Genomic DNA, 22,543 nt, shown 5'->3' with positions numbered 1-22,543 from the left:
AGGTCCCTCTGACCTTTGCACAATTTTTAGAACTGGACCATATAGTTTATACTGCCTCTCTTCTGTTAAAATACAGCATTTTTCCTGAGTGTGGGATTAATAACATGTCTCTGTTACAATATCATTAAGATCTGAGACTGCAGCTTCTGCCTCTACATGAGAATCTTTCTGGGTAAAACCAGAGCTTACAAGGATTTCTGCAACTGATGCATTGTCTGTGTCTCACCGCCCTCACTCGCTCTGTCTCTATCAATCCCTCCACCCCCTCTCTTTTGAACTCCACATGAAGGCGGGATAGTGTTGTTTAGTGGCTGAGTGCACACAATCTGTGTCTTCAAATGAACAAAAAATAAATCTGCTTGTGAACAAGACAATAATTTAAACCAGTTACGGGTTAACCCAGGCACAGCTGTGATTGGCTGCAGCCTCCTGAATCTGGGGAACAGACACTGTGTGCAGCTCCGGTCTCAGAGGGTTTAACAGTTACTGAGCTGGGAAACTACAACTAATCCCCGAGAATCTACAGCACAGGCCGAGAGGAGAGGAAAGCCTGTCCTGGGAGCTGTAAATCTGAGACACAGTTTGTCCTGTCAATGTGTAGATGTGAACATTGTATCAGCGAGAGTGTGTTAAAGAGGCGGGCGGGTTAGACTAATGTCACTGTGTTTGTGTGTCAGGCCTCAGCGCCAGGTTTCCGAGTCCCTCTTGTGTAAAATCACAAGATTTCCCTGTCATAGGATCGCGATGCTCCCCTGCTCAGCCCTGAAGAGAGAATTTAAGGGAAATATTTCGTTAATTTCAAGATTTCAGTGGAAACACAGAGAAGAAGTCAGCGCTCGGCTGAGAGGGCGCGATCAAAGCAGCAAAGAAACGGGTTTACATCGAAATTGCTGCATTTAATTCGGATGGAACTTTCTCGACAACAAACATTCGGATTTTGTTAACAGAAGGAAGCGAGTGTGGGAATCTGAAATGTCCAATTTGAAGTGGAATTGGGGAGTTTATGAGGAGAGAGAAACACAGAGAGGCTGGAGGAGCCGGGAGCTGACAGCAGGTTGTCTCTGCCCCGTCCGCTCTCTGTGTTTAAGTTGCTCTGAGCCGCCACCACTGGTTTCATTTCTGATCCGGTTCTGACTGTCAGAGAGATTTTCCACACAGTCTCGGATATGACTGATACTGCAGCCGCCGAAACGGCTCCTCCAGCCGCTGCCGCTCAAGTCAAACCTCCCAAGAAGAAGAAGGCGGCTTCCCGATCGAAGGCAGCCGGTCCCAAGTTAGGCGAACAGATCCTCAAGATTGTGGCGGGTTGCAGCGATCGCAAGGGGATGTCCCTGGCCGCGATAAAGAAAGCTTTGTCTGGCAGCGGTGTCGATGTGGGGAAGCTCGGCTCCCAGATCAGGCTCAGTATCAGGAGGAAGGTGGAGAGCGGCTCCCTGGTGCAGGTAAAGGGACAGGGCGCCTCCGGCTCCTTCAAAATCCCTAAGAAGGAATCCCAGGGGAAAGTGGGAAAGAAGGAGAAGAAACCAACAGCCAAGAAATCTTTAGTGAAGAAACCAGCGGCCAAGAAGGTGAAAACAAAGAAACCAGCAGCTAAGAAATCTCCAGCCAGGAAAGTAGCAGCCAAGAAATCCCCAGCGAAGAAAGCAACAGTCAAGAAAACAAGCAGCAAGAAGGCGGCAACTCCAAAAAAGGCGGTGAAGAAAGCTGCACTGAAGAAAAAATCTCCCGCCAAGAAGGTCACGGGCGGAAAGGCTTTAAAAAAAGTGGATAAATCGAAGGCCAAGCCCAAAGTGAAAGCAGCAAAGGCCAAGAAAGCAGCGCCAGGAAAGAAATGAAACCAGCCGAGCAAATTGTAAACCTCTGAACACAAAGGCTCTTCTCAGAGCCGCCCCCGTCTCTCAGGAAAGAGCTGATCCCCGAATTAAATGTCCCTGTCCCGGCGCTGGGAGCTGGTTTCACACTGAAATGATTTATATTAAATTGAAAATTCCCCGTATCTCACTGACATGCTCTATACCCAGCCTCTCCCCCACTCTGCATTAAAACAGAGCGGTGTCCGTGCCCCATTGTAACTGGGGATTTGTTCAGCTGCTCTATCAGTTTCTGCTCGTTTCCTTTTCACAGATTCAGGGTGAGCGTGTGTAAGACAGTTACCCGGGTGGAGAAACCCCGCGTTACAACTCAAAGCCCAACACATGAGTTTGTCTAATTCAGCTGGAGTGAGGTGTCGATAAACTGCTCAACCCGCCTGGAGGGGAGGTGTGTGGGGATAGAACAGAAGCTGGGAGTGAAGTGGAAACAGGCGGATTTGACGGTGTATAGTGTATGTACTTGGGCGGGGATATTACTGAATTTTCATTGTAAAGCTCTGTATTTAAAAGCTGCGGGTCTCTAGATCCGTTGAACATGAAGCTCCCAAATATAAGTTTTGTGCCGAGCGCTGTTTTAACTTCCATTGTCGACAATCTAAAAATAAATGTCGGTTCGAGCAGGCAGGAGGCGGAGCTGGTTTATCAAAGACATTCCTCTGTTTTGTCTGTCACTCAGTCTCCTCCCTGTCCCGCCTCTCACTCTCTGCTCTTTCTCAGTCAGGTCGGGGCGGGCTGTATAAAAGAGGAACGTGAAGCAGCTTGTTTCATACTGCAGAGATCTGAGTGAAGAATCATCATGTCTGGCAGAGGGAAAGGAGGCAAAGGACTGGGTAAAGGCGGAGCAAAGCGGCACCGCAAAGTGCTTCGTGATAATATCCAGGGCATCACCAAACCAGCAATCCGCCGCCTGGCTCGCCGTGGCGGTGTCAAGCGGATCTCGGGTTTGATCTATGAGGAGACTCGCGGGGTGCTGAAGGTTTTCCTGGAGAATGTGATCAGGGATGCGGTCACCTACACTGAACACGCCAAGCGCAAGACGGTCACTGCCATGGATGTGGTGTACGCTCTGAAACGCCAGGGCCGCACTCTCTATGGTTTTGGCGGCTGAACAACTCGACCTTTTCTACCAAACACACAACAAAGGCTCTTTTAAGAGCCACCCAAAACGTCACATTAAGAGCACTGACCTGGGAACGGGAGCGAGAAATCTAAAGGTGAATCAAAGAGCTTTAGCATCATTTAATTCTCTTTCTGTCTCTAGTTCATTTATTAAGGTTGTTGATGTCTGAAGTGGGGAATGGAACGGTGCTTCTGTGTGAGATCCTGAACTGTCGACATTCACGGTGATTCCGCCCGTCAATGGCTTTCTAACCGCCTGTTATAAACAGAGCAGGTAAAGAATCCGAATTGAATGCGGGTTGTAAGGCATGTCGGACGATTTCATACGAGTGTCTTGTGAAGCGAAGCTAGTATTTTTAACGAAAATGCTGGAAAAACTCAGCAGGTCCGGCAGTATCTGTGTGGGGACAGAGTTACCGTTCCGCTTCGGCATGACGCTTCTCAAGAGCCAGAATGAAATGAGTTCACACAGTGAGCAGCCCTTTCACAGACTCTGTGAGTGGCTCTGAAAAGAGCCTTTGGGTTATTAGATTAAAGAATGGCCGCTTCACTTGGTCTTCGAGCCCGCAGCGGCGCTGGTTTTCTTGGGCAGCAGCACGGCCTGGATATTAGGCAGCACCCCGCCCTGAGCGATGGTCACCCCTCCCAGCAGCTTGTTGAGCTCCTCGTCGTTGCGAACGGCCAGCTGCAGGTGTCTGGGGATGATGCGGGTCTTCTTGTTGTCCCGGGCCGCGTTACCTGCCAGCTCGAGGATTTCAGCCGTCAGATACTCGAGCACAGCAGCCAGATAGACCGGGGCTCCGGCACCCACACGCTCAGCATAGTTGCCCTTTCTCAGGAGCCTGTGAACACGGCCCACCGGGAACTGCAGTCCAGACCGGGAGGAGCGAGACTTGGCCTTGGATCGAGCTTTACCGCCGGTCTTTCCTCTTCCAGACATTTCACAATCTCACAAACACTTTCACACAGAATGAGGAAATCCTCTCACATTCGCTTCTCTTATAGCTTCGGGAGGAATGGTGCTGCGGGCATTGCTGATTGGTCACTTTGTGCTGCGTCTTATGATGTTGTTCATATCACCAATCAGATATCTACTGAACTCACCAATCCGGAGACCCCACGGAGTGAGGGCGGAAAATACCGGCGCCAAATTATCAGATTCCAACCGTTTTTTTTCAAATTTTAAAGCCCGCCAAACGGAAGGCAACGAAATAAAATTGAAAATTGTACTAATAGGCAATGATTACTTCATTTTTAAAGTGCAGAAATGCAAGAATCTCTCTTTCCCAAATGTACAGTTTATCTTTATCTGTCCGTTTCTGATTTTCGGTCTGTGTTTATCTGTATCTGAAAACAAGCCGGAAATAACCGCGCCAAATTTACAGAATCCAAACTGTTCTTTCATTCAACATCGAAAAGACCGCCGATATATTTATAAAACAAGAAATAGATTTCATATTGAAAGGCACATTAATATTTGACTCGGTCTGACGGCAAAGTTTTAAAAATATCCCGTCCCTGATGGGAATATTTCACATTTTATCCCGAGTTCCAGATTCGATTTTCGAATCCGGGATCCATTCGGGGTTAATTTCGATTCTTTCTTAACACACAACAAAGGCTCTTTTCAGAGCCACCCACCGCCTCACAGAGAGAGCAGAGACCTGGGAACGGGAGCTGGGATGGGCTGTGATCGGGAATGTTAGTGTCTGATTTGTTCTGACGGGGAATGTACTGAGAATCTCAGTTTGCTCGTTGTTTATTTACCCGGATGTCACATTCTGCACTGACACTGAAAAGTCTCTCCACTGATTCATGTTTACGAAAGGTTTTGTTCTGGATGAATTAAGAGTCGGATAGTAAAGACTCTATTATTACTAATAATAGAGTATTAGTAATCCGTCGGTTCCTCTGACATCAGCCGTTCAATCCACCAGTGGAGTTGAGGTTACAATCAGATCAGCCATGATCTCACTGAATGGCGGAGCCGGCTCGATGGGCTGAGTGGCCTCCTCCTGCTCTTTACCCCAATATTCGCACGGATGTTCGTCAAGACTCAGACCGGGAATAGGGGGAGATTCCAGCCGCTCCCTTTCCCCGCTCTTTATCGGCATGAACAGCACAAAATGAGGACAATGGGAAGGGGTCTGATGCCCCCAGCACCGTTTCTATTTCATTACCCATTCCAGCCCTAGGAGCGAGCGGAGGTTTTTATGGTTGGTTGTGCTGTAGGGAGCAATGGACATTCAGCACTGATTTTACACAGTTCAAACAACAGACTGGTGTTTCTGTCCAATAATGAGCAGATTCACCTGGATGATGCCGGGTTTAAAAATTGCCGGGTCAGGTTGAGTGAACTGGAATTTCATTGGGATTAGGAAATAGTGAGAGTGAAAAATCGTATTTTTAATTTTACAAAAAGGGAAGAACGAAGTCTATTGTCGAAACGGGAAACGGCTGCAAAAAAGGCGGAATTTTTGAAACGGGCAATTAAAAACTACTCGACCAATGGGGACCTGAGTTACCAGGGATTAGTTCATTGGTTAGATTTTGGATAAAAGTCCCTGGGCGTAAGGCTCCAGCCAATTACTGTTCGGGGCGGTTCCTCACAGAGTTTAAAAAGGCGGATTGTAGAGCAGACTGTATTAATAGATCTTGCATCTCAGATTGTGGTGAATCTGTTCAGAAAATGGCCAGGACCAAGCAGACAGCGCGCAAATCGACAGGAGGGAAAGCTCCCCGCAAACAGCTGGCTACCAAAGCGGCCCGGAAGAGCGCTCCAGCCACGGGCGGAGTGAAGAAGCCTCATCGCTACAGACCCGGCACAGTGGCTCTGAGGGAGATCCGTCGCTACCAGAAATCCACCGAACTGCTCATCCGCAAACTGCCCTTCCAGCGCCTGGTGCGAGAGATCGCTCAGGATTTCAAGACAGACCTGCGCTTCCAGAGCTCGGCCGTCATGGCCTTGCAGGAGGCCAGCGAGGCTTACCTGGTGGGGCTCTTTGAGGACACCAACCTGTGCGCCATCCACGCTAAGCGAGTCACCATCATGCCCAAAGACATCCAGCTGGCCCGCCGCATCCGCGGGGAACGCGCCTAAAACCCGGCTTCAGCACCAAGTATAACAATGGCTCTTTTAAGAGCCACTAAATCAATACATGAAAGAGCTGCGAACTCCTGTTAAACACCAGCTCTTACCCCGCTCGATCATAATTGATTCTCTCTTACACCAGTTCCTTTGTTTTGTGGACATCGCTCTTGTAGAATTGCGAGATTACTGACGATGCCGTTGTCAATTGTAGCGCAGATTAGAACTTCTGAATGGATCTGGGATTCTTTTTCATTGAATTGCGGCATTTAAAGTGCTGCATAAATAAATCCCTTGTGCAGGGTGAGGTGCGATTTGGAAGTTAATACCCATTGTCATTATAAGGCAACGCTATGTACATGAAGCGAGTGTCCGAGAGTAACCCTCCAGTGCTCGGATATAGTTGATGGTTGTCATTAGTCACGTTATACAGCAAAGAAACAGATCGCTCGTGTTCGTGCCGGACTGACAATCCTTAATTAATCCTTGCCTCTCCAAGTGGAAATTAATTCTGTCCTTCAGAAACTTTTTCAAAAGATTCCCTACCACTGATGTTAGATTCACTGGCCTATAGTTCTCTGGTTTTTCCCTGCCACCCTTCTTGAATAATGGTGCCCATTTACTGTCCTCCAGTCCTTTCACCTCTCCTGTGATCAGAGAAGATTTGAAAATTAATATCAGGGTCCTTGCAATCTCCTCCCTTGCCTCCCGCAGCAGCCTGGGATCCATCTCATCTGCCCTAATAGGATGCTATTGCACTAGAGAGGTCATAACATTATACAGCACAGAAACAGGCCCGTCTGCCCATCCTATCCCTGCCGGCCATCTAATCCTTTTCTCCGGCACTTGGCCCGTAGTCCTGTATGCTCTGGTGTTTCGAGTGCTTATCTAAATACTTCTCAAACGCAATGAGAGTTCCTGCTTCGCCATTATATAGTGGTGCACAATCACTTACAAATTCGGAATGCAGCGGACAGATGATAGGTCACCCTTTCACTGAACCTGTAAGTGGCTCTGAAAAGAGCCTTTGTGTTATTAGATCCACGGAGTGAGGGCGGAAAATACCGGCGCCAAATGATCAAATTCCAACTGTTCTTTTTTTCAAATGCCTAAAGCCCGCCAAAATGTAATGCAACGAACAAAGGAGAGTATCGCTGTCTCTTTCCCTAGTCTAGTTTGTCATTATCAGTCTGAGTTTATCTGTATCTAAAACAAGTTGAAAATAACGGCGCCAAGATTATAGAATCCAAGCAATAGTTTTTATTCGACATCGAAAACTCCGCCGATATATTTATAAAACAAGAAATCTATTTCATAAAGAGAAAAACAATCTTTAGCAGCTAACTCGGTCTGAGGACAAAGTTTTTAAAATATCCGTCCCTGATGGGAATATTTCACATTTTATCCCAAGTTCCAGATTCGCTTTAAAATCCAAGGGTCCATTTGCGGTTAATTTCGGTCCTATTTGAAATCCGCTAACTAGCGGCCTTAAAGCCTCTCCACATCGTTCTACAAACGGACGGTATATTGTAGATGTGCGTGAGCCAAAAGGGAACATTGTTTGTGTAAATTTGCCAGCGTTGAGACTGAAGGTTCCTACACATCTGAGGCTGATAGGAAATGAACTGATCGATTATTGAGACCAAACTTGACCAGAACTGGAAACTGATGCATTTGCGCTCTATTCTCTCTCTCTCCAAAGCCAGGGAAAGGGGCCGAATATGAACGCGTCTGAGAACAAAGCGCAGAGGGTCAGCGGGCAGTCATTAATTAATGGAGAATTATAAACAAGACCCAATGACCGACCAGGCGATAAATCTACATTACCTAGAATATCTGTACTAAAGGCTGATTAAAATAACAGTTCGAAACTTATCATAATCGATACATAACAAATTAAAAAATAGAGATGATATAGCTTTTTCGGAGAGATTGTGGGTGGCTCTTAAAAGAGCCGTTGTGTTTCGAGTGTTTTTCAGTCCATTGTGGGGTTTTACTTGGAGCTGGTGTACTTGGTCACCGCCTTTGTCCCTTCCGACACGGCGTGCTTGGCCAGTTCCCCGGGCAGCAGCAGGCGCACGGCGGTCTGGATCTCCCGGGAGCTGATGGTGCTGCGCTTGTTGTAATGGGCCAGGCGGGAAGCCTCACCCGCGATTCGCTCGAAAATATCGTTCACGAACGAGTTCATGATGCTCATGGCCTTGGAGGAGATGCCGGTGTCGGGGTGAACCTGCTTCATCACTTTGTAGATGTAGATGGAGTAACTTTCTTTCCTGGATCTTTTCCTCTTCTTGCCGCCCTTCGCGGGCAACTTTTTCTGCGCTTTCTTGGCGCCCTTCTTGGAAACCTGCGCTTTCTTCTCATCAACCATGATCACAATCAGCTTCAGACACAGAATAACTCAAAGTGCGGTGGAAACTCGCATTTTATAGACAAAACCCGAGACTTATGCTAATGAAGGATGGGTGAATGTCATGTTCCCGATTGGCTATTTCACAATGAGGTCAATTCGTGATGTTTTGCATGTTTCTGATTAGTGAGTTTAAAAACACAATCACATTTATTGGTCCTTCAATCCACAAACTCTCTCAGCAGTCAAACCTTCCTTTCCCGTTGCCGGCCCCATCCGCCCTAATCCCAGACTTCCTCGTTCCCTCTACCGCACCAGCACATTCTCTATGCTGGGAAGACCACATCACTCTATAATCCTGCTGATGCTGTTCATACATTTTCCCTTCCTCACCAGGACCAACTGCTCTTCTTTACTTCCGCCCATCAGCAGGACAGAGCAATCCCGAATATTAGGGGTCAGACATGGGTTCATGCGGCCTTTGCTGTGCATGTGAGGGGAAAATAAGTTTGATAAGCAGCAGCCACAAGTCCCACATGTGACATTGATATCGCGGCAATAACAGCATTCAATATTTCTGGCTAAAAACTATTCAGGAAAGCCCAGTCACCAAAAAAAAAAACAGCACGGAGGGTGAAGAGGGGATTGCATTGATTAAATAAACTATTATAATGCTGGAGAGGGATGATGTCACTGAGGGGGATCAAACACAGAATCTATTTGGTTATATTTAGGTAACAAAGCAAGAGCTAGTCCACAACAGAATCCAAACATTCTGTTAAAAATAACTTCTCTGTAGGCTACGCGATTGTGGGATTCATTCTGTGACTATCATTATGTGCTTTTTCAGTGAGGATTATAATCCCTATCTCTGGGTCTATGGTCAGTGATATTGAGATTTAATTCATAACTTGTAATCTCTTAAAAATGTTTGTCTATTTTCCTCTATATTATCCGGTTTTCAAGTGAGTGTTGCATTTTCAATGTGCCTGTCAGTCCCGGGATATTGTTCCCCATTTCATTCAGCACACGCTGTTTTTATTTAAAATTATTTTTATAATTATTTTTCTCTCTGTACTTCTCTAGTCTTTGGTATGCCTGTGTGTTATTTCTCTGCACATGTTAATGTCTGTCATGTGAGTGGGTTTTTAATCTGTCAATGCCAATCGTTGGTATAAGTGTATGGCATTTTCCCATCCCTGTCATTTTATTATTTGGAGTGTGTGTCTACAACTGTTTCTCAAGGCCTCAGTTAGTTGTTTTGGTCTGACCCCTATCGAGACTGATAAACTTTGAAGTATATTTGAGTTCCCAGTGAACATCTCAAAGGATCACACAATAGGGTTTCACAATTTAAGACCTGTACTTTAACAGACTGAAATCAACATTGATTAAATGTCACTTAGTCAGTAATTAATACACAGTGATACAGAAACGATGTCCTTCCCACTTAACTTCCTAATGTGACTGAAAATCAAATGCCAGTGTATGGTCTGTACTCAATACCTGAAAAGCTCCACTAGTGATCAATGGACTATCTGTCAGTTCTCGATATTTTAGTTTGGATTTTAATCTATACAAGACATTTTCTTGTTTAATATGATGGTATTATTCCCTAACCCTCTGTTCCTGGCATCAAGGATGTTTTAAAAACTCTGTAGCTCTCAGCCTGTGGTATGTCTGTGTGGCTTTACACTGGATATATTACTTACTGCAATGCAAGTGTTGTTTTTGCTCTGTATATGTCAGTGTGTGAAAGATCTTGGTTGTACTCTGTACCTGTCAGAATTTATGAAGTGTGGCAGTGTGTTTTCATCCACTCCTGTCAAGCTACTGTATGCAGCTGCATTATTTTGTTTTGTTTTGAGCAGTTTCTGATAACTGAAATTATAATCGTATCTGTCCTCGCCACTTTCCGGCTCATTGAGTTTTATTTTGCTCTGGACCTGTCAGTATCTGGTATGTGAGAGCTGGATAATACTGTACTGACTGTCACTGGTATGTCAATATGTGTTTTTCCCTGGCTCTCTCAGTTTAAGTCACGTTTGTGTTGGCTTTAATTTGTAACAGGGAGTTTCTGATAAATGAGTGTGAGTTCGGATCTGTACCTGCCCATTTCTGGTGTGTCATGTGTCCTTGGTTTTCACTCTGTGCCTGCTCAACACTGTTATGAGAACCTGGGTTTAATTGCACATGTCACTTTCAGATGAATGATTGTGAATGATAATCTGTACCACTTAGTTTGTTATAGGCACATTGACTATTTACTTTTTGCCAATTTCTATTAGGTGAGTGCTTCTTTTCTTCTGTCCCTGTCACTTACTGCTGCACTAAATGGAGGTTTTGCTTTTGATCTTTCAATTGCTGATATGTGAATGTGGGTTTTCCTTTGTACTTGGCAATTTCTGACATGGAAGAAGGGGCTTAACTCTGCATCAGTTAATTTCTGGCATGTGGATTTGGGATCACTGTTAACCTGTCAGAGACTGATAAATTATTTTGTATTTGCACTTTACATGTTAGTCTGTAATAGGTGGATCTGGATTCTGCTGAGTACCTGTCTGGTACAGCTATTTAAGTATACGTTTCACTCTGCACATGTCAGTTTATAGTCTGGAAGAAAGATCATACTTCTACACGTTTTATATTCTGGAAAGTTTATTTAGCGTCATTCTGTATCTATCAGTTTATTTTTGGTTTCACTCTGTACCTGCCTGTTTCTGACTTAATTCTGTACCTGTCAGTTTTACAATACAAATATGTATTATTCTGTACCTTTTTTTGGCCCCATTAATAATAATAGATTGTGGGTTTTAATCCCTATTTCCCTGTCTCTAGGTTGTGGATGTAAATGTAAATATTACTTGGTACTTGATTTGTGAAAGTGTGTTTTTTTAATTTTCCCTGCCTGTTCCTCACATTTGAATGTGGATCTTACCATGTACCTCACAGTTATTGGTTTGTGAGTAAGGGTAATTATACATTATCTTTAATCTATGACAAGTAAGTTTGCTCTTTTTTCTGTTAGTCTGATTATCATTCAGTGATAGTTAGTTTATGATAAATGTGTACAAGGTACATTTTATAACCAGTTACAATATTACTGTGGCTTCAAAAACAGATCAGAGCCTGTCTGCAGCTAGTGATTGGCCTCCTAGTCCCCCAAAGCCTTTCCACAACCTAAAAACCACAAGTCAGATCAGAGATGGAATATTCTGCACTGGCTTGGATAAGTGCACCTCTAACAACACGACAGAATCTTGAAAACATCCATAAAGCTGTGGATTTGACTTTCACACCATTCACCAGCTTAAGGGTTTACTCCCTCAACCACTGGTGAACAGTGTGTACCATCTATGAGACACAGTGCAACAACTTGGTCAAGTACAGTGCAAGGACTCAGGCTGTAACTCTCAATCCATTGTGCAGAATGAGATTAATGGTGTGTGTCTCAGTCTTGGGTGCTTTATATGAAATAAATTTGAATTGTTTATTTGGCTGTCTATGGTCATTGTGGATGTGTGAGATGAATTGTGCACCTGTCAGAATAGAACATGATTTTGTGATTCATGGACTATGTCAGTCTCCACTACTGTATGTTAATATGGGGCCAAATCTGCCCCTGCCAGTGTCTGGAAGTGAATGTGAGTTTGACCTTGGTTCTGCAATCATCAGTCTTTGAGTGTCTGATTCATACTGTACATATCAGTCTCTAGTGCTGCCTCTGTATGTTGTTTTTCTTTTGCACCTGTCAGCCTGTGGTGCTGTGGAGGACTGCAGGATTAATTCTATTAATGACATATTCTGATACTCCGTGTGTGTGGAATAGATTGTGTATCATCATTTCTCTTATTAATTGAGACAGTGTGTTTCCCTCTGTGCTTTCACTATCCTGTGTACTGTGATCGTGTTGCTTTAATTCCATATTGCTGCATCTTGTATGGTCTGTGAATGTGTGTTTTTTCCCTTTGTGTCACTCCATCTCTGTTACTGCTTGCAGGAGTGCAAAAGATTCTACCTGGTACTATCTGTGAGATTGAGATCCCTTCTGAATCTGTCAACATCTGGAACTAAATGTGAGCTTGAAGTTGATACTGATCCTGTCAAACATTTTGAGTGAGTTTTTCTCAGTGCCAACCTGCGGCAATATTTTGTGACTGTTGGATTGACTCTCTGTTTTTCAGGCTTTTTTCATATGTTTTTGTGTATCCCTGTGGTTTGAGCTCTACATTTCAATTGCTGGTACCCTGTATGAAGTAGGTTTAATTCAGTACTTTTCAGTTTCTGGAACATTATGTTAGCATGGACATTCTTCCAATTTGAGTGTGGATTTTCATTAGAACCTTACTGACAGTGAGTATGTGATTTATTCAAGCTCTCTCTGTCTCTACTATTGTATGTGAATGTACTACTCTCTTTATGTTTTTCAGTGCCTGGTGCAGTGCATGAGTTCAAGGTTAACTTGTACCAGTCAGTATCTGGTATTTCATGTGATTGTGGGATTCTTTCTGTATATTCTAATCTCCACTAGACCATGTTCATGAGATTATTTTTCTATCATTCAGTTTCAGGTAGTGTAAATGACTGTGCTATTTATTATATGGTTTTCAATGCTGGGTATTTCTATGACTCTGGGCTCCATTCTGGATCATTCAGCCTCTGGTACAGCATGTGGATGTAAGAATAATTCTGTATTTGACATTCTCTGACATGTTTTGCAATTCCTTTATTTTCATAAATCAATTGGGTGTAGTTTTTTGTGGGAGTAGTTTAATCTCTGTGATTCTCGGGTTATCAGAGTGAGTGTAGGATTCATTCTGTTTCTATGTGCCTCTGGTGTTGTAAGTGTGTGATAATTCTGTGCCTGAGATGCGCCTCAGGTATCATGTTGGAAACTATTTGTTTAACACCCTCTTAATGTATCAATGTATGCTTACCTTGACATTTAATTTATTATATGGAATTGATATATTTTATAGCCATAGGTTATATTCAGATGCTGTGTGGGAGTTGTCAAATGGTATTCAATTTGTAGCTCTGTGAAAACAATTGTGAATGGTGACATCCACTTCAATTGGATACATAGCCTGGTATGTAATTCCTGCAGTTTCTAGCGAAGGAATTGCTGTTGAATCATCTTAATCATGGTGAGACTTTTTGGGTTGGTATCCAATATGTAGCCCTGTCTAAATTATGAGGCAATTAATTGCAAAATATTCATTATGTTACAATCAGTTAGTTGTTGTCTTTTCCAGCTAAGGCTTTTTTATTTAATTTGTGACCAATGTGACTCAGTGTATTTACATCTGCCGCTGGGCGTGTATTTTTTTTAATCCTGTGGTTGATGTTAGCTGGATTGGATGTGAATGAAAAGAAAATCAGCTTTGTCTGCTCTGTTGAATCTGGGATTGAAAAGTTGTCTCTTACCTTGGGAACAGTGTGGGACTGAACACTCATTTTCTTTGTGAGAGTGGATCTAATGAGCTGTCAGTAGCTTGTGCATTGTGAGTGATGCTGTTCCTGCTTCGTGTTGGAACTGGCTTGGTGACATTTCCCTTATGTCGAGGAATAATCTGGTTCCTCCAAATATTTGCCTGCAAAAAGAAAAATAACTCATTTAACCGAAGAATAGATGAAATAAAAGATACAAAAGTTATCAATGTAACCTTTCAAATAAAAATCATTCGGAACCATCGGAAAATTAAACTTTTTAGCACAACCAATGTCTGACCCCACTGCAGTAAGACACCAATCTGCTTCTGCTGACCGGGTGTTTTGAGCGATTTTACAACAATTTTGTGACATTCAGAAACAACCCAATCCATGCACTGTTCCCTGAGTTGAGTTGTCCGATGGAGCTTTTGCTCTGGTCAGGTTTCTAATTCCCGCTCCCCTTTGAACTAAGTATCCAACCGCAAACAAGCAGCCCCTGTTTTAAATGTGTCCTTCACACGTCTCACCTGATACCTGCAATAGATTTTGTTTGTACAACTTTTCTCATCATTTTTGTGCAGTTATTTTTTTTCACTGTTCATTGTTCAATAACAACAAACAGTGGGAGACGGGAACTAAACGAGGAACCTTGACTGCGGTTTGGGGAGAGAGAACAGCAATGATCTTCAATAGCGAGTTCTTGCCATTCTGTCTCCCTGGCCCTGTTCAGACACTGGCTGAGAATTGCCTCTCCCTTCCCCCCGCTTACTCCATGTTCCGGGACCTGATCCTGTCCCACTGGGCCGATTGCAAACAGACCCCGACTCCCCCGAACGTGCCCGGCAGTCAATCCCAATCTCTGAGCATCTCTGCGGACGAGGTCCCAAACCGATGTGCTGCTGGAAGCAGATGCTGTTTGTTCACTTACCCGCGGAGCCGCGATGTCTCCGGTCGCTGCTGAATGAAACCATCTTCCACTCACTTAATGAATGACGCTCAGGGACTGGGTTGGGGGAGGGGTGCGCATGCGCTCTTCGCCTTATGACGACTTGTGGGCTATACCGCGCGCATGCGCAGATCTCCGAAACAATCCGGCGGCCAAAAATTAATGGTAGTTTTTCCCATTTCAACCCCATCGAAGAAATAAGTTTCCGAACCTGGATTGGGCGTGGTTGGTCAGGGGGCGTTGGGTAGTTGTGGGCGTGGAGCCAATAGCGTGGGAGCTATATCGTAGGGCCGATATGCTACAATTAAATACATCCTTCCCCCCCCCCTCCCCATTCTCCACACTGAAGGGACAATCGCCTCCGCGACCGCTGCTCCCCCGCCAATATCCCCTCCCCTTTTCACCTCGCCTTTCTATGCAAATGCAGGGAACACAACATCAGCTTTTTACCTCCTCAAAATCCAAATACCTCTTCCAAGTGAAGCAGTGATGCACTTGTTGTAATTTTCAGTTTAATGTAGTGTGTTTGCAGGTGATGCTGTTCCCATGCGTCTGCTGCCCTTGTCCTTCTCGCCGGCAGGAGTCGCGGGTTTGGACTGAGTTGTGGAAGGAAAATTAACGTTGGGAGCCAGATTTGAACCTGTGACTCTTGAGGAATCAGGGACTTAAAGATGCCTCAAACCGCGTGGGCCTCCTAATTCACTTGAGCGCTGTAATGGGACACTAGTCTGTTGCTTTTTACACAAACGGTTTTGAATTCTAATTTCGTCTTCATTGCATTTAAAACTCGATGTGATTTTCCTTTTTTCAGCACCTGTCAGGTTCCTGTATCTGAATCCCATCCTTCCCCAAGCCGCCGGGGGGTGAGGAGCTTCTCATTGCTGCATTGCTCTGTTTGCTCAAATCAACAAAGACCCAATTCCCGCCCGACCTGTTCCTCACACGAAGGTGTTGAGAGTGTAAGATCTGAGCGGCGTGAAGTGTCCAATTGGAGCGGGCGACAGGAATCTCTCTCCACAGCTGCTTTCGGGCCTGCTGAATATTCTGCACATTTCCTGTTTCTGATTTTGTGCCTTCATTACAGGAGCTCCTTTCACTGACAACCCAAAACTTGTCTCTCGGGGCAGCTCCAGCATTTCTGTGATCTTCTCACACACAGGTTCGCGTTTCACTTTCCAACTCACATGTTTTAAAGTCGGCTGTTTTCACAATTATCATCCTGCGCCATGGATTTCAAACCCGCCGCCCACTGACGTCTCAGGCAGTCTAAGCGTTTCTGAGGAATCCGCAAAGGCAAGCGGATCACAGAGTCTGTTAGAGAATATGAGGCTTTAATCCACACTCACTTACAGTAGCACTGAGTGATAATGAGTTAATCACAAATACACACACACACAGAAACGCATACACAGAGCCATTGGGAGATTCAGAATGAGGAGAAACTCGATGACAATACCGTCGAATAAAAAGCACAGAATAACTGCCACACTCATTTACAGTACCGGAAGCTGATTGTCTGAACGAATCAATTGTACACATACAGTTCCACTGACAGACTCAACAAGTGACCCAACCCTCAATGAGAATCAGAAACAAGCTGCAGACTGAATAAGGTGAAGGAATATGGAGGGATGTGCAGGGATTCAGAAATGAGTTAATGTCACTGGGCTAGTAATCCAGCGATCCCAGGCTCATGCACTGAGAATATGGGTCCAAATCCCACCACAGCTGCTGGGAGAATTTGAATCCAGTTAATCTGAGTTATTAAGATTATCTCAGTGATAGTGGCCATGAAACCATCATCGATTGTCACAAAAAAACATCTGGTTCAATGATGTCCTTTAGGGTAGGAAAGCTGCCATCCTTACCGGGCCTACGTGTGACTCTAGACCCACAGCAAGGTGGTTAACTCTTATCTACCCTCTGATAGCTCTATGGGTGTTGAAACACCACATGGACTGTGGTTTAAGAAGGCAGCTCACCACCACGTTCTCAAGGGCATTGAGCGATGGGCAAGAACTGCTGGCCTCACCTGCGACGACCACATTCCGTGAATGAATAAAAAAAATCCAGCCAATCAGCCAAGGACTCGTTTATGCAAACTCCCTGTTTTCTGCCAGCCAGCCAATCTTATATCCATGGTAACATGTTACCCCCAACACCATGAGCTCCCCACCGTGCGCACACACTCACACACACACACAGACACACAGACAAACACACAATAGCATTTGATGCGGCACCTTGTCAAATGCCTTCTGGAATGACAAGTTCAGCAGGTCTACAAACTCCCATTCATCCACAAACACATGTTACTCCTTCAGAGGACTCTAACAAATTGGGCAAATATGATTTTTCTTTCACAAAGCCATGCTGACTCTTCCTGATAAATTTGAAAAGTGTATTTGATGACCGGGTCGATGGCATTGACGGTAGGACTGAGCATCGCACAGTACTTGTGGAGAGAAGGTCCCATCTTCACATTGTGTAATGTGGCACTGTCGCCGTGCTAATTGAGATCAATTTTGAACAGATCTAGGGCCTCAAAACTGCTCATCCATGAGGTCCAGTTTCGGCAGGAGTGACCACCGCACAGACATTATAGAAGCGAAGTCCAGCCTTCACATTGAGGATAGTCTCCATCGTGCTCTGTAGCACTACCACCGTGCTAATAGGAGAGGTTTCGAACAGGTTTAGCAACTCAAGACTGGTCATCCATGAGGCCCTGTGAGCCATCACCAGCAGGAGAATTGTACTAGAACATAATCTGTAAACTCATGGGCTGGCATATTCCCCACTCTATCATTACCAACAAGCCGGGTGTTCAACCCTGGTTCAATGAAGAGCGATGAGAGCATGCCAGGAGCTGCACCAGGCATACCTAAAACGGAGGTGTCAACCTGGCGAAGCTATAACACAAGACTACTTGTGTGACAAACAGCATAAGCAGCATGTGACAGAGCGAGCTAAGCGATCAAACCGATCAGATCTAAGCTCTGCAGTCCTGCCACATCCAGTCCGGAATGGTGGTGGACAATTAAACAAATCATTGGAGGAGGAGAATCCACAAATATACTCATCCTCAATATTGGAGGAACCCAGCACATCAGTGCATTGCCGCGCCCCTAGTCAAGCTGTTCCAGTACAGCTACAACACTGGCATATACCCCGCTATGTGGAAAACTACCCAGGTATTTCCTATGCACAAAAATACCTCCCCATCAGTCTAGTCTCGGTCATCAGTTAAGTAATGGAAGGGGTCATCATTACTGCTATCAAACGGCACCTGCTTAGCAAAAACCTACTCAGTGACGCACAGTTTGGGTTCCTGGCCTCGTTACAGCCTTGGTTCAAACATAGGCAAAAGAGCTGAACTCACGAGGTGAGGTGAGAGTGACTGCCCTTGACAGCAAGGAGGCATTTAACCGAGTGTGGCATCAAAGAGTTCTAGGAATACTGGAGTCAATGGAAATCAGGGAGAAAACTCCACTGGTTGGAGTCATACCTAATGCAAAAGAAGATGGTTGTGGTTGTTAGCAGTCAGTCATATCAGCTCCAGGAGGTCACTGGAGGAGTTCCTCAGGGTAGTGTCCTCGGCAAAACCATCTTCAGTTGCTTCATCAATGACCTTCCTTCCATGATAAGGTCAGAAGTGGAGATGTTCGCTGATAATTGTACAATGCTCAGCACCATTCGTGACTCCTCAGATATTGAAGCAAACCATGTCCAAATGCAGTAGGACCTGGACAATATCCAGGCTTATGGTGACAAGTGACAAGTAACATTCGCACCACATAAGTGCCAGGCAATGACCATCTCCAACAAGAGAGAATCTAACCACCGTCCCTTGATGTTTAATGGCACTCCCATCACTGATTCGCACACCATTGAAGAGAGCATTCCCTCTAATCCTGCAACTATCACATAGGCCATTTGAAGAGGAGAAACTACAATCCCCGACCACATAGCGACCAGAGAGATTCAGGCTTCCTTTACCAGTTTTATTCAAGCATATGCAAGAGAGCCGCAATCATTCCTAAGAATGAAGACCCAGCTCCCAGATTGATTACATTTCACTACTTTTGTACTTTTTCTTATCACAATACATTTGAGTAGATCTGAATATATCCAATCGGTGACCTACACATAGGTACCATTTTAAAACTATCCTATTGAATACATAAACATATGATTTTGCTAAACAATTATTCTAAAGGGTGTGTACATTATTATATTATCCAATCAATATTAAAACACGTACGCAGGACCTTGGTTCTCACAACTCAAGGCTGCTATTGTTTCATCAAAGACCCCTCTGTCCACTGTATGTTTTCCCATGTCTAAGCTAAAAGCATCTGCCCTGCCCTTATCTGAGAGAGGAGTAAACCTAAACTAACTTTATGTTATGTTTTATCTCCAGTCCAGCTCTCAAGTCTTCATCGCATCGTTGCACCACTTGAATGGTTCTGCCTGTGGCTGGACATTAGCTCAGCTCTTGAAACTGTGTAAATCACACAAACTCAAAGCTCCTTTGTGTGCAATGTCCATTTGCTTAACTTCAGCTGTCATTAGGTCTAACATCCATGGCTGCTTGGAGATTTTAAGTGCTCTTCAGTAAATTCTTACAGTGTTCTCTTTTAGCATTTTTAATTTTCTCCTAACACTATCAACATCCATGTGGCTACTGTTGACCAAAAATTAAACTGGGCGAGCCATATAAATACTGTAGCTACAGGAGCAGGCCAGAGAAGAGGAATCGTGCGACCAGTAACTCAGCTCCTGGCTCCCCAAAGCCTGCCCAGCATCTACAATGCACAAGTCAGGAGTGTGGTGGAATACTCCCCAGTTGCTTGGACTAGTGCAGCTCCCACAACACACAAGACGCTTAGCAGCATCTAGGATAAAGCTTGATTGGCACTACATCCACAAACATTCACTCCCTCCACCACCGACGCCCAGTAGAGCAGTGTGTACTATCTCCAAGATGCATGCAGGAATTCACCAAGCCTCCTTAAACAACACTTTCCAAACCCACGACCACTACCGTCGAGAAGGACAAAGGCAGCAGCTACACGGGAACACCACCACCTGGGTGTTCCCCTCCAAGTACACGTCATCTTGACTTCAAAATTTATCGCCTTTCCTTCATTGTCGCTGGGTCAAAATCCAGGGACCCTCTTCCTAACAGCACTGTGGGTGTACCTACACAACATGGACTGCAGCGGCTAAAGAAGGCAGCTGACCATCATCTTCTCAAGGGCAACTAGGGATGGGCAATAAATTCTGGCCCAGCCTGAAAAGTGCACATCCCGTGAATGAATAAAAGTTTCTCTGCCACCTTCAGTCATTAACGCTCATGTCCACAATTTCCCGCTGATCTTGCACGCCCTTTGAAAATGTACCGTTAATGTTATATTGCCTCTTTGCTTTCTTCCGACAACAATTAAACTTTTTAGACTTCTCTGGGGGTTGGGGGAGGGGGGGTGGGGTGGGGGGGTGGTGGTGGGGGGGAGGGGGGGTGGTTAGGGGCGGTGGGGGTGGTGGTGTGGAATCAACTGCATAAAACGCTGGTTCGTCCACAGCTGGAATTTTGTGTACAGTTCTGGTCGCCACATTACAGGAAGGACATGATTGGCCTGTAGAGAGTACAGAGGAGATTTACTAGAAAGCTGCCAAAGCTTGAAAATTGCAGCTACGAGGGAAGATTGGATAGGCTAGGGTTGCTTTCCTTAGAACAGAGGAGGTTGAGGGGTGACCTATTTGGGGTGTACAAAATGATGAGTGGCCTAGATACTGTAGACAGTAAAGGCTTGTTACCCCTGGCAGAGGGGTCAGTTGCCAGGGAGGATAGATTTCACGTGATTGGTAGAAGGATTAGAGGGGACACGAAGAAAACCTTTTTCACGCAGAGGATGGTGGGTGTCTGGATTTCACTGCCTGAATCGATGGTTGGGGCGGAAGCGCTCAACTCTTTTAAAAGTTACTTGGATCCACATCTGACGCGCTGTAACTTGAAAGGCTATGGATCGGGTGCTGGTTTCATCGTTATTTTCTGGCCAGCACAAACAAGATGTGCTTAACGGCCTCTTTCTGTGCAGTAACTTGTCGATGGTTCTATTTGTCACTTTCCGCCCATTCCACCAGCCTGCCCATGTCGATTTGAAGTTCTACTGAACTTCTGTACCTCTTTTCGCAACCACAGGGAGTCCAAAAACATTTTACAGACCATGAGAACTTTTGAAATGTAGTCACTGTTCAAATTGCTGAAGTTTTGAACCACGTGTTCGACGATGTCAGGAATTCCCATATTGGGAATGGGAAACACGTATCATTGGTGTAGATCTGTGATACAACTGATAGCGCGTTGGATTTGCAATCGGTCTAAACAGAGACATATAAAGGTTGTGGGTCCGGATGCTTTAGATAAGAATTGAAGAAAGTCAGCAAGAGGCTTATCAATGTTCTCAGAAAAGGGAAACTGCCGTCCCAAACTTCCTTCTATACAGGTCACTCCCACTTTCCCATCTGAACCACTCAGCAGACGAAAACTCAACATCTCAGGACAAAACACAAATCTTTGAAAGATGCTGATCAGAGTCAGTCTGCTCAGCCCTCAGACAGACTTCAAACTGCAAATATACAGCCACCTCGGTAGCTGCTCAGTCACCTTTCCAGACTGTTTCTGACAGACAAGGATAATGTAAGTCTGCACCACTGAATATCAAGACCAACACGGTTATCACAGCTGTAATGAATAACTCCTGTTGCAGCTTTAGATCAGACAGTGGAAGATTATCACAGATAATCACAGACTGCATGTTCCTTCAAACAGGTTCCTGGACACATGGAATGAGCGGCTGTGTGGATATCAGTGGTTCAGGGACAGATTTCTCACTGGCCGGACTGGAGTTCCAGTTCCATTTCCAGGCATCTCCCTTTCTCTTTCTGAATACACCTCAGTCCTCTTGCTCATTCACACTTTGCATTGTTTCATCATTGGCGGCCACGTCTTCCGCTGTCTGAGCCATTAGCTCTGCAATTCCTTCTAGAAACACCTCCAGTTCACTCTCCCCATAAACACCCTCTTAAAGTCTATCAATTTTAAGAAGGTTTCGTTCAGTTGGCCAAATATGTGATTCGGTGTCGAATGTTGCTGGATGAAACTCCATTGAAGCACTTTGGGAAGTTTTATTAAATCAAGGAGCTGTTGTTGAAACCGCTCGAATTTGGATAAATTCGCTTTCGGCTTCAATCTTCGTAAATATTCAACTGTATTTTCTCCACTTGCTTTAAATCGAAAAAACATCTGCCATGAGGTGTTCAAAATGATGACCAGTTTGGTAGAGTAAATAAGGAGAAACTGTTTCCACTGACAGGAGGGTCGCTAACCAGAGGACACAGTTTGAAGCTGATTGGGAAAAGAACCAGGAGCGGGATGAGGAGAATGTATTTTACAGAGTGGGTTGTTGTGAAATAAAAGCTTCCTCGAAGCAGATTCAATATTAACTTTCAAAGGAGGATTGGAGAAAAAAAAATACTTGAAGGAAGGAAACAGAGGACAATGGGGACAGGGCACGGATCTAGGAGTAATTAAATCGCTCAACCAAATACCCACCACAGGCGGGATGAGCTCTTTCTGTGCTCTATCATACTATAATTCATGGATTGGAATCAGTCCTACATCCTGTAGAGCAGGAAGGGTGTGAGAAGCCGGCATGGGAATTAATCCCGTGAGC

General features: G+C 44.8%; 2 protein-coding genes across 2 annotated transcripts; one reads left to right on the top strand and one right to left on the bottom strand.

The window, feature by feature from the left end:
* Positions 1–1,166: 1,166 nt before the first annotated feature.
* On the top strand, positions 1,167–1,835 carry LOC144670396 (histone H1.5-like). The gene has a single exon (XM_078532880.1). It carries the CDS (start codon positions 1,167–1,169, stop codon positions 1,833–1,835), a length of 669 nt encoding a protein of 222 aa, XP_078389006.1.
* A 6,159-nt stretch (positions 1,836–7,994) lies between these two features.
* Positions 7,995–8,449, bottom strand: LOC144670449 (histone H2B type 1-M-like). The gene has a single exon (XM_078532943.1). The coding sequence runs from the start codon at positions 8,447–8,449 to the stop codon at positions 8,072–8,074; it is 378 nt and encodes a 125-aa protein (XP_078389069.1). The 3' UTR covers positions 7,995–8,071.
* Between the last annotated feature and the right edge of the window lie 14,094 nt (positions 8,450–22,543).

Source organism: Cetorhinus maximus, chromosome 31 (assembly GCF_964194155.1).
Source record: "Cetorhinus maximus chromosome 31, sCetMax3.hap1.1, whole genome shotgun sequence".
Lineage (NCBI taxonomy): Eukaryota > Metazoa > Chordata > Chondrichthyes > Lamniformes > Cetorhinidae > Cetorhinus > Cetorhinus maximus.
The sequence above is the reverse complement of the archived record's forward strand: the minus strand, read 5'-3'. Positions and strand labels throughout refer to the sequence as shown.